General features: G+C 49.6%; 1 protein-coding gene across 1 annotated transcript in view; it reads left to right on the top strand.

Annotated features, from left to right (window-relative positions):
• Positions 1-6,901: 6,901 nt before the first annotated feature.
• Positions 6,902-12,237, top strand: part of ASAP3 (ArfGAP with SH3 domain, ankyrin repeat and PH domain 3) — a 47,487-nt gene continuing 42,151 nt past the window's right edge. Inside the window, 1 exon segment of the mRNA XM_061148171.1 lies at positions 6,902-7,117. Coding sequence (XP_061004154.1) covers positions 6,989-7,117 — 129 coding nt within the window. The 5' untranslated portion in view covers positions 6,902-6,988.

Raw genomic sequence — 12,237 nt, 5'->3', positions numbered from 1 at the left:
ACAGGAATCGCAGGCCATGCAAGGACTTGACTTTTAGTCTGGGTGAAATGAGAAGCCATCAGAGGGTTTTGAGGTGTGAAACTACATAATCTGACATGATATTTTTTTTTTTTTTTGACATGATATTTTAAAGGCTCACTTGCTGCTCTGTTGATAACAACCCGTAGAGGAGCTAGGGTGGAAGCAGAGAGACCAATTCGAAAGCTCCCAAAGGAATGTGGGCAAGAGATGATGGTGGCCAGGATCAGGCTGATAGCAGTGAAGTGGTGAGGGGTGGTGGACTCTAGATCCATTTTGAGGAAGCACCAGGGGGTCTACTGATGTGGAGGGAAAGGTTTGGGAAGGGAAATCAGGAGTTCACCTTCGGACACATTAAGTTCAAGATGCCCTAATAGATTTTCAGGTGGGAATGTCAAGGAGGTGGTTGGAGATGGCTTCTGGAGCTCAGGGTTCAGCCTGGAGCTCGGGTCCAGGCTGGAGTTGTAAGCTTGGGGATCATCGGAGAACAGTTTCAGTGGTCTGTGAGAACAAAAGTCTAATCAGAGGGAGCAGAATAGTAGCGTGCAGGAATGGCCTCCTTCCTGAACTCCTCTTCTGCCAGTGAGCTTGTTTCTCACCCTCCCCACTGCTCAGTCCCAGTAACATGCTGGATTCTCCTCTTGACAGATGGCAATTTGCCCATAACCCAAAATCAAACACAGTAATCCAATGCGGCTAGTGCTCAATTACTCCTAATTCTATACTACTGGTGGTATAGATAAAGAGATAAACAGAAGCTATCTTAGGAAGTTTTGTTTAAAAAGTTATGAAGCTAAAGAGATTTTTGCAGTAGGTACATCAAATGCTGGAATTCTTACATTTTTCTCCTCCATATACATCCAATATAAATATAATCTTGGGCATGATATGATTGTTGTTGTTCAGTTGTTCTGTTGTTTCTGACTCTTGGTGACCTCGTGGATTGCAGCACACCAGGCTTCCCTGTCCTTCACTATCTCCCAGAATTTGCACAAATTCATGTCCATTGAGTCGACGATGCCATCCAACCGTTTCATCCTCTGCTGCCCGCCTCTCTTCTTGCCCTCAGTCTTTCCCAATATCAGAGTCTTTTCCAGTAAGTTGTCTCTTTGAAACAGGTGGCGAAAGTATTGGAGCTTCAGCTTAAGCATCAATCCTTCCAATGAATATTCAGGGTTGATTTCCTTTAGGATTGATTAGTTTGATCTCCTTGCTGTCCAAGGGACTCTCAAGAGTCTCCTCCAACATCGCAGTTCGAAAGCATGATATGATAGCAAACATCTAACGATAACCCCAAACCTAGAAACTTAGGGAAAATTTCAATATAATTGAATTGTTCACATAATATTTAAATAAAAACAAAGCATTATTTTATTGAAAAGAAAAATATCAGAAGAAAGGAATTGGATACTTACTGTGAATATAGTGGTGACTTTTCAATGACTTCGGTTGCAAAGAGGAACAGAGAAATGGGGCAGTATCTACAGGGAGAAGTTAGAATCCAAGAGGAACTGTTTTCTTACGGGAGGTATTGCAGCATGTGTCCACGCTGATGGGAACGGACTTTTCTGTACTTTCTTCCCTGTCTTTGCTCATTCTGTTCCAACTCCTTCAAATCCTTCAGGGCTCAGGTCAGGTGCCCTTCTTCTCTGAAACCTCCCCAGCTTCCCTGAACCAGACACCAAAGGACTCTTCCCTTCCCCATTCCTAATTCCCATAACATCTCATTAAGGGCATTTTTAAGTACAAGTTCCCTGAGAATAGCTCCATATCTTGCCCATCTTTGTATCCAGACCCTTCCCACTCCTCATTTTCCACTCAGGAGTACACCTAGAACTGCTTGGTAAATGTTTATTGAGTGAATTCAAGGGAGTTGAATTTACACAGGCTGGTCTGGGGACCTAGAAACAGCAATTTTATAAGTAGTGTGTCTCAAACTCTTCTCTTGAAATGGACTTAGTAAAGTGAATGTTTATGTAGGGTGGTCTGGGGAAATAACTAGAAGCAACTGGAAATTTCCTTGAAGGCACATGTTTCCTTTGAAAATTCCTGAAACGTTCCCTGGCAGTCCAGTGGTGGGGAGTGTTTTCACTGCTGGGGCCCACATTCAATCCCTGGTCAGGGAACTAAGATCCCACATGCAGTGCAGTGTGGCCAAAACAAAACAAAATTTTTAACCTACCCTGATATTGCTCTGGGTTTATTTTATTTCCAAATAATACTGCAAGTTATTTATTATTTATTATTCATTTTCTCCCAGAAGTCTTGAAATAGAACTTGTACTTCAGAAAGTGACCCACCCTCAAAGGACATGTCTCTTGGTTTGAGTATCTGTTACAGGATTTGACACTGAAGAGGTTGCTTTACAAAATAGTGAGGAATTTGTTAGCCCACAAGGTATTTTGACCATATTCTGCCTCTGGTGGATGTCATGTTTTAATTATAGGAGAGATATATGGAACTTGTATACCTACTTAATTTATAAAAGGCAATATTTTCTAGTTAGGTAGCACAGTTTGGTGATAATAATAAAACTAAAGCAAAAGCTCTGGAGTCATGCAGACCTGGGTTGCAGTCTTGGTTACATTATTCATTCATTCTGAGAGTGAAGTTGCTCAGTCGTGTTCGCCTTTTTGCAATCCCATGGACTGTAGCCTACCAGGCTCCTCCGTCTATGGAATTTTCCAGGCAAGAGTACTGGAGTGGGGTTGCCAATTCCTTCTCCAGGGGATCTTCCCAATCCAGGGATCGAACCCAGTTCTCCCTCATTGCAGGCAGACACTTTACCCTCTGAGCCACCAGGGAAGCCAAAATAAGTGGGTCATTCATTCTGACTTTTCACAAATTAACAACCCCTCTAAGCCTTGGTTTTTTCCATCTCTAACACAGAGACAGGAAGAATAATGTTCCCCACCTCCTTGGGTTGTTGTAGGTATTGAGTGAGGTATTGCTTGTATAGCCCTTGGCTCTGTCACTAGTACATAGTAGAAAGTAGAAAGTGAATTCACTCAGCTGTATCCGACTCTTTGCGACCCCATGGACTGTAGCTTGCCAGGCTCCTCCATCCATGGGATTTTCCAGTGGGTTGCCATTTCCTTCTCCAGGGGATCTTCCTGACCCAGGGATCGAACCCAGGTCTCCTGCACTGCAGGCAGACTCTTTGCCATCTGAGCCACCAGGGAAACCAGAGCACATAGTAAGTGCTCAAAAGATAAGTGGGCCAGAGACCCAGACCAGCAAATAGATGATTACAGTGGGTTGCCATTTCCTTCTGCAGGGGATCTTCCTGACCCAGGAATCAAACCTGGGTCTCCTACATTGCAGGCAGATTCTTTACTGACTTGAGCTATGAGGGAAGCCCCAGTACATAGTAAGTGTTCAATAAATAAGTGGGCCAGAGACCCAGACCAGCAAATAGGTGACTACAGCCTTCAGTGAGAAGTGCTGGGGCAGAGGGTACTGAGTCCAGTGGGAGTCCCAGGAAAAACATTAGGGAAGGCTTCCTGGAGGAATTGACATCTTATCTGAGCAGCTGAAAAGAGGTTGGGGTATGTTATGGGAAGAATAATGAGAGAGCTGGGTTTCCCTGGTGGCTCAGATGGTCAAGTGTCTGCCTGCAGTGCAGGAGACCCTGGTTCAACTCCTGGGTCAGGAAGATCCCCTGCAGAAGGAAATGGCAACCCAGTATTCTTGCCTGGAAAATCCCATGGATGTAGGAGCCTGGCAGGCTACAGTCCATGGGGTCGCAAAGAGTCGGACACGACTGAGCGGCGTCACTTTCTACTGTCTTTTCTTTTCAGTTAATGGCAGGCAAGGAGAGATGAGAGGTAAGGATGTAAATGGCAGGAGCAAGAGATCATATAGGACTAGATAGCCATGAAGAAGTTTGTCTTTCACGCAGAGAGCAATGGGGGTCACTGGAGAATTCTAAGGAGGGGAGCAGCTGACCAGATATGCAAGACTGGGGCCAGAGAAACTGGTGAGGAGATGAGAGGTGGTGTGATCTCAACTAGGGTTGGCCAGGAGATGGAGAAGGTGACCAGGTTTGTGAGACATTTAGGAAGTAGTGATAATGATTGAGTGGACGCTGCTGGAAGGAGACGGGCAGTATGATTTCCAGGGGGCACAGTGGTACCTTCCACCAAGATAGGGAGAGAAGGAGTGAGGTACAAGAAGGCCAGCCAGTTCAGTTTTGGACATGTAGACTGTCTGTGAGATAGTCACATGAAACCATCCCATAAATGGTTATATACATGGATCTTAAGCCAGAGAAAGTTCCAGGCTGGAGAAAGAGTCTTGCAAGATGTGATAGGCTCAGTAATGGCCCCCAAAGATACCCAGGTCCTAATCCTTGGAACCTGTTATTGTCTATGGCAAAAGGAATTTTGCAGCTGTGATTAATTTAAGGATCTTGAGAAGGGGAGGTTATCCTAGATCATCTGGGTGGACCAAAAATGTAATCATAAACATGCTTATAAGATGGAGATCAAGGGAAATTTGACCACAGAAAAGAAGGTAATATGACACAGAAGCAAGATGGCCTTTAAGATGTGAACTTTGCCACAGGCCAAAGAATGCAAGGAATTTAGTTCTAGAAGCAGGAGAAGGTGAGGAAACAGATTCTCCTCTAGAGCCTTTGGAGGGAGTGTGGCCCCGCTGATACCTTGATTTCAGTCCAATAAACTTCAGACTTCTGACCTTCAGGACTGCTGCTGCTGCTACTAAGTCACTTCAGTCGTGTCCAACTCTGTGTGATCCCATAGATGGCAGCCCACCAGGCTCCCCCGTCCCTGGGATTCTCCAGGCAAGAACACTGGAGTGGGTTGCCATTTCCTTCTCCAGTGCGTGAAAGTGAAAAGTGAAAGTGAAGTCACTCAGTCGTGTCTGACTCTTAGCGACCCCATGGACCACAGCCTACCAGGCTCCTTCATCCATGGGATATTCCAGGCAAGAGTACTGGAGTGTGGTGCCTTTGCCTTCTCCGGACCTTCAGGACTATAAGAGAATAAATAGGTGTTGTTTTAAGCCACCAAATTTGTAGTAATTTGTTACAGAGGAAATGAATATAGAAGACATCAACATTAATGGTGTTAGGAGAGCTGTTGGGGTCGCATAAAGGTGTCCAGGAAGCCTGGGTAGAGTGAGAAGAGCAAGGGGTCCAGCCTTTAAGATACACCCAGAGGGACTTCCCTGGTGGCCCAGTGGATGGGGACCTGCCTGCCGATGCAGGGGACATAGGTTTGGTCCCTGGTCCAGAAGGACTCCATGCACCATGGAGCAACGAAGCTCATGTACCACAGCTACTGGGCCCATGTGCTGCAACTACTGGCTGGCTATATAATCCCCTCAAAAAGGCAGTGGGGTGAAATACCACTGGGTCATTTCAAAGGGGGGAAAATTCAAGCTTAGAGAAGCAAGCAGTTTACTCAGCTGTATACAACTTGGTCCACAGCAGCGCCAGAATGGGAACTGAGATCTATCTGACTCCAAAGCCAATGTTCTTCAGCGCAGTGCTTTCTGATATCTTCTAGAGGACCTCATGCTCCAGAACTAAACCTAAGTGGATTTTTATCCTGAACACCATCCCTCATCCACCCAAATATATACGTCCTTTCCCAAGAAGCAGAGGTTAGTGGGTATGAAGGAGTGGCAGTCTTTAGCCTGGTCGGGATGGTGAATCAGTGAAAGGCAGGAGCCTGAGCCCAGGAAGAATGAAGTTGTGGGTGAGAGGGCGGGGTAAGGGGTGATGGGGAACCAGCTCCTGAGCGCCTACTGGATACACGCAACGTGTGAGGTTCCCTCCTCCCCAAATCACAACCAAGTGGAATTAGACTTCCCACTCTGCAGAGAACGAAACTGAGGTTCCAAGAAGGGACGTACTTTTCCTTAAATCACAGCTAGCTAGGTCACCAAGACACACAGACCCCGGAGGCACGGTCAACGGTTAGGGACGGAGCCAAGGGGCGGGTGTGGGCCGTCCTGGCCGAGCAGAGGCACGGAGCCTGGTGTGCCGGGCAAGGGAGGGGTGGGGCGATCCGGGACGCAGGCAGGGCACCGAGAGTCCTCCGATCCCGGGCTCGAGAGGGAGATGACGGACAGGGTGGGGATAAGGCTGAAGGGGTGAGATCGTGAGGGCTGGGAACCAGTGGACAGGAGAGGAAGACACAGGGCGCATGGAGGGGTGCGGAGATGGGGCCCCGGGGCTTTGGGAGGGAGGGTAAGTTCAGAGGCCCGGGAGCCCGACAAAGGGGCGGAGCCCTAGACGGCCCGAGAGCGAGGCCGGACGGAGGAGCTTGAAGGGAGGCCGAATGACCCGCAGAGAGGCAGGGAGAGGGGACGCGGAGCCCTCTGAAGGGCCAAGGACGGGGACGTGAGCCAGCGGCAGGGTTCTTAGAAGCAGGGAGGCCAGGGGGCGGGGCCGATGGGCCGGGGGCGGGGCAGCGAGCCAGGGGCGGGGTTCTCAGGAGCCGGAAGGCCAGGGGGCGTGATCGATGGACCCGGGGCGGGGCAGTGAGCCAGGAGCTAAACTCTCGGGAGCCGGGAGGCCAGAGGGCGGGGCCGATGGGCTTGGGGCGGGGCAGCGAGTCAGGGGCGGGGTTCTTAGGAGCAGGGAGACCAGGGGGCGGGGCTGATGGGCCGGGGGCGGGGCAGTGAACCAGGGGCGGGGTTCTCAGGAGCCGGGAGTCCAGGGGCGGGGCCGAGGAGCCTGGCGAGGGTAGCGGCCGGGCAGTCCCGGCTAAGGTGCGGAGAGAGGCTGGAAGGCCGTGGGCGGGGCTGAGAAGCGGGCGGGGTGGGAAAGGTCGGGGCTCCCGGGACGCGAAGGGGAACGCTGCTGTGCCGGGCGAAGGGGGCGGGGCGCGCCGAGTCCCGGACGGCACTCGCGGCTGGAGGAGAGGCCGGCCCCGCGCAGTGCAGCAAGCGTCCCCGGGCCCCATTCCGGCAGCCCCGGCTCCCACACCTCGCGCCCGCCATGCCCGAGCAGCTCAGCGTCGCCGAGTTCCTGGCCGTCACGGCAGAGGACCTCAGCTCCCCGGCGGGTGCTGCCGCCTTCGCTGCCAAGATGCCCCGGTGCCGGGGTGCAGCCCTGGCGCGGGAGGAGGTGAGAGGGGGGCCGAGATGGGAGGGGTCTGGGGTCGCGACAGCGCCTCTTTCCTTGACCTTCACAGACGTGACCCGAGCAGTGATGGTCCTTACCGCGCCCCAGAAACCTGCCCCTTCCCTAAATCTTTGAGAACCGAGTGCATCATTACCATCTGCGTCCTCCCCGTCGAGTGCCTGGGGCGGGGGGCGGGGGGCGGTGGGCGAGGAACCATTTGGGGGGCCTCGCAGTCACCTCGACGACAGACTTCCCAGGTCAAGGGAGGTACCCCCAATGTTATGGATAACCTGCCGCCCGGTCGTTTGCGGATTTGCTGAGCGCCTCACTGCATCTGTTTGGGTTTTCATCTTTGGAGCCCCACGAGTCCGTCTCCTAAGTCACTCCCTTTCTGGGAAGCCGACCTTCCCGCCACAGTCCTGAACGAAACTTTTCGCTGGGAACAGGGAGGCCCCCCCTCCCCCAGACTGCTGGTTCTGAGATTTGGCTGGTGTTGTGGAATGAATGCGGAGGAGAAGGCGCCAGGAGCCGGGGTTCACCTTGGCCAGGCTGTTCAGGAGTTTACAGTCTCCTCTCCCCTCCCCTCTCCTCTTTGTCTTTTCCAGCACTGCCGTCCCAGGCCTTTTCTTTGGCCTTTGCAGGCTGCCCCACCCCATTCCCCTGCTCAGAGGAGTTCGTTCCTTTTCTCCAGACCCACCGCACTTTCCTGGGCCTCCTCTGCTGGAATATTCTAGGGCAGACACCCTGAGGCTTTGGGCCAAAGGAGAATAATGTGTTTTTGCAGCTCCCTTTCAGAAGATGCCCTGAATTTAGGTGGCGATTTGGACCTCAAAAGTGGCTCTCACCTTCCATCCTTCACCCTGAGAATATTGAGCACCTACTGTGTAGCAGATACAAAGATTAGTAGTTCCTTATACTCTGGGCCAATGTCTTGGGGAATCTCTCCTCCTCCACCTCTCCCCTGCAGTCTGAACCCCAATCCTAGAGTAGTGATGACAGAGGACTCTGGAAAGATCATCCTCTTTGGGGGAGGTGGTGGACCTGTGTTCAAATTCTGGCTCTGCAGTTTGCCAGCTGTGTGCGCTTGGGCACGTGACCTGATCTGTTTGTGTCCCCACTTTTGGCATCTGTAAAATGGGGATAATAATGTTTGCCTCACAGGACTATGGTATTATATGAGGCCACGTAGGTAACGCATGCATTTTGATTAATGGAATGATTATAGGGTTAATTGACAGACCTCTTTAGACGGGGCTGGGTCTCTTTGTCCTCATGTCTCTCACAGTTCAGTTCAGTTCAGTCGTTCAGTCGTGTCTGACTCTTTGCGACCCCATGGACTGCAGCTGGCCAGGCTTCCCTGTCCATCACCAACTCTCAGAGCTTACTCAAACTCATGTCCATTGAGTTGGTGATGCCATCCGACCATCTCATCCTCTGTCGTCCCCAGCCTAGCCTGATGCTTTGCATATAGTGGGGGAGGGGCAGTACCTATTTGAAGCAGCGATGACCTTTTGCTTCTTTCCTTGAGCCGAACCAGTAGCTTGGAACCTACCACCAGTGAATGTAGGATGTATTTTCCTGGAGGCTCACAGGGAAACTGCCCAGAACCTCCTCCTGAGGAGAGAGAGCCTCCAGAGGATTGTCTTCATTTTGTGACCTGGAAGAGGTCAGTGTGATCAGCATCCTTAGGGCGTTCACAGTTCATACTCCTCTTAGGGTTGTTCGTTAAAATGTTAAATCAGAGCAGGATCTGGAGAAAGGGCTGTACTATGAACCTTTCTCCAGGGACAGAAATGCCCATTTATGCCCGTGCATCTGGCCTTGCCCGGCTCCGTGTGGGTAAGCCCTTGTGTGTGCCTGGGGGAGGGAGTCCTCAGAATGGATCTGGAGGCCACTGCAGGCTCCTATAAGGACCCTGTCTTGGCTCCAGTGTAGGCCTGACCAAACCCAAATCTTTGCCTTTGAGACTTTAGTTTGGTGCACGCAACGGTTCATTTTTGCGACAGAAAGGTTTCCGACACCCAAATCCAGCTTTTTTCTTCAGCGTGTCAGTGCCTCAAAAGTTAGACTCTGACCTTTGGACTTTCCTGAGGTTTCCTGTTTGGCTTTGCATTTGTGTTTATATTTACATGCAGTTTGATGCTGGCATTCCCCCAGTCTCAGTTCTGGGCATGACTGACCCCCAGGCTTGAAGCTCCATTTGGCCGAATCAAAATTTGACTGATTCTCAAAGCAAGTCCTCCAGCTGGTTTCCTGGGAGTAACTAAGGGCTCTGCCCTGGGACTTGCAGTCTTTTTTTTTGCTGTCCTGCTAAGAAGGGTCCTGGGTAGGTTACAGGAAACAAGAATATCAATGCTGAGAAGCGCTTCAAGGTCGAAATCACCTAGGAACTCCCATTTAAGATGGGGAGGGGACACATGTATACCTATGGCTGATTCTTGTCAATATTTGACAGAAAACAACAAAATTCTGTAAAGCAATTATCCTTCGATTAAAAAATAAATTAATTAAGATTAAAAAAATAATAAATCTGAAAAAAAAAGATGGGGAAACTGATATCCAGAGAGTCCTATTGACTTGTCTAAGCACCCACAGCTGGGGAGTGGAAGAATCAGCATTTCCACCCAAATGTTCTAACCCTTGGTCCTATTTGCTTTCCTTCTAAAGTCCCTATGTAATTTCTCTGAACCTCAGTTGTTTACCCTTAAGGTGGGTCTAATAATCCTTCCTTGCTTACCTCTCTGAGTTGGTAAAGGTTTTTGTTTTTAATTTAAAACTGTTCAAATATAAGGGAGAAGACAGATAATCATTCTATCAACCACCTTCTTCCTGTCCTGGGCCATTGTTACATTGATATTCACAGTAACACAGGGAAAAATGGACCCAGGGAGATGAAGGCAGCTGTCTTGTGTCACATAGTGGATCTTTCTGGCTTTAAGGCTTGTTCTGTGTCAGTTCCCCATGCTATTTCACTGCTAGGCACCGAGAACATAAAGATGCTGCTCAGGTTTGCTGACTGGTAAGTGGAGTCCCAGAAGTCTATCCAGAGTACACAGAGAAAGATCTGATTAGTGCCATAAGAGATCAGTGGAGCAGGGTGGGGAGAGAGACTGATGTAGTCAGGGAGGGCTTCCTGGAGGAGGTGACACTTCCAGATGAGTTTTGAAGGATGGAAGAACTCCACCAAGTGGACAGGACAAGTGACTGAATATGGAGACAGATGGGAAGAAAGCATATTCAGGAACCAGGTAAGCCACTATGACTTGTAGTAAGCCACGAAGCCTCACTGTGACAATGCTGAGACTTTCTGCTATGTCGTGTGTCTTAAACTACCAGTGAACTTGCAGTGGGTCTTGGATGAATCAGTCCCCCGCAAATACACTTGTGTTTTGAATATGTTTTTGGAAATTTAATGAAGTTTTCATTGAACAAAAGACATACTCATTTTTAATTAAAAAATTTAAAGACAACAGAAAAGGCTACAGTCGCCTCTGACCATGTCTCATGATTCCTGTCCTCTCCCCAGAGGTAACTGCTATGTAAATGTGCGTGCTTCCCATATCTGTCCTCAGAGAAAATGTCTTCTCAGTAAAGGGGTGGTGGTGAAGAGGGATGTTCACCTAAATCAGTATCATGTCTTATAATGCATACTTTTAAGTTTCCTTGGAGTCAAACTCATCTTTCCCTTTGTAACTTTAGCATTTTTGAATCTTATTTTAGAAAGGATTTCATTCTTAATTCTCAGTATTCTTGTGAATTCTACATTCTGCTTCATCATGTGTCGATACTCGTTTTACCCAAATAATAACATTTTTGTCTTTAAAAAATGGTAAAAATTATGTAATCTTAGAGATTTTTTGTTGTTTGCAAGAAACAGAAACCCTCTCAAGTTTATGTTGAAGGGAAATTTGTTTTAAGGAATTAGAGGTGCCTGTGGTACTGAGGAGCAGTAGACCTCACCCGGGCTTCCCCAAGGCCCCACTTGAGGCTGAAAAGTCGTCAGGAACAAAAGCAGCTGCTTCGTCATCCCCAGTGTCTCTTGCCTCTGCTTCTTTCTGCACCTCTGAGCAATGCTTTTGCTCACTCGTCATCACCCGGGCCCCCAAGGGTATCACACAGTCTTCTGGGAGGCCAGGCATCTTTAGCCCCCACCTTCACGTGACCTCACTGGTCCAGCTTCTAAAGGCACCCAAGCCAGTCTCGTGTCCCACTTCCAAGTTCCTGTAATTTGGTGGCCCAGCCCACCAACCTTCTGGACTGGTTCCGGAAGCTGGGTCTCCGCCCCTGGTTTCATCAGCAGAGGTCATGAAGGGATAGACTCGGGCAGGGAAACACAGCCCCAGAGCCCTGCACTGTGGGAGCAGACACTTCTCAGAGGAGAGGAGCAGGCCTTGGAGAGTCCCCACCCACACCCCTACTGGTCCATGGCAATCCGTCTGGCACAATCTAGGCTCACCCTGTTTTGTGCCTCTGGTTATCCAGGTGAAGAGGAACCCCAGTTTGGAAAACTCAGTGGTAGTGCAAGTAAAAAGATTGAGAGCTGAGGGGTGCAGCCTGACTTGGAGGGTCTTGAGCGTCACTTAGGCCTTTGGGCTTTTTGCTGGACAGTAGAGACAAGTGGGCCAATCATGTCTAAGGATCGGATGAGGCTGTCCCTGCCGAGGGACACAGTGGCCAACGTTGTGCAGGGAAACTGCTCCATGCCAGGCCTTACATTAGGCCCTGGGTAGACACATTGCTCATTAAAAGAGACACAGTCTCTGCTCTACTGAGCTTATAGTCTTCTGGCAAAGACAGACAGTAAATAGGTCAGTAATTGCACATGTAATAAATGTCATGGAGGCTCATCCTCCCTGTCTAGGCCTGCCCTGAGGTTTGGTTCTGGGTCCTCATCTCTGCAGGCAATCTCATCCATACCCATGGGTTCAGTCTTCTTGTGTCTTCGGATGACGCATGTGTACCTTTAGCCCAGACCCTCATGTCCAGCTGCTCGCCTGGCTGTTTCACTTTCACTTGGTCAGTGTGTCCAAAGCCACTTCACAACTTCTGCCCCAGGCTAGCCCTTGCAGTTTTCCCTTTTCGAAGAAAGGTCCTTCCCTCTCTTCTGTTACACAAGCCAGAGG

Source organism: Dama dama, chromosome 8, assembly GCF_033118175.1.
Source record: "Dama dama isolate Ldn47 chromosome 8, ASM3311817v1, whole genome shotgun sequence".
In the NCBI taxonomy this organism is placed as follows: Eukaryota; Metazoa; Chordata; class Mammalia; order Artiodactyla; family Cervidae; genus Dama; species Dama dama.
This window is presented reverse-complemented; position numbering and strand designations above follow the sequence as displayed.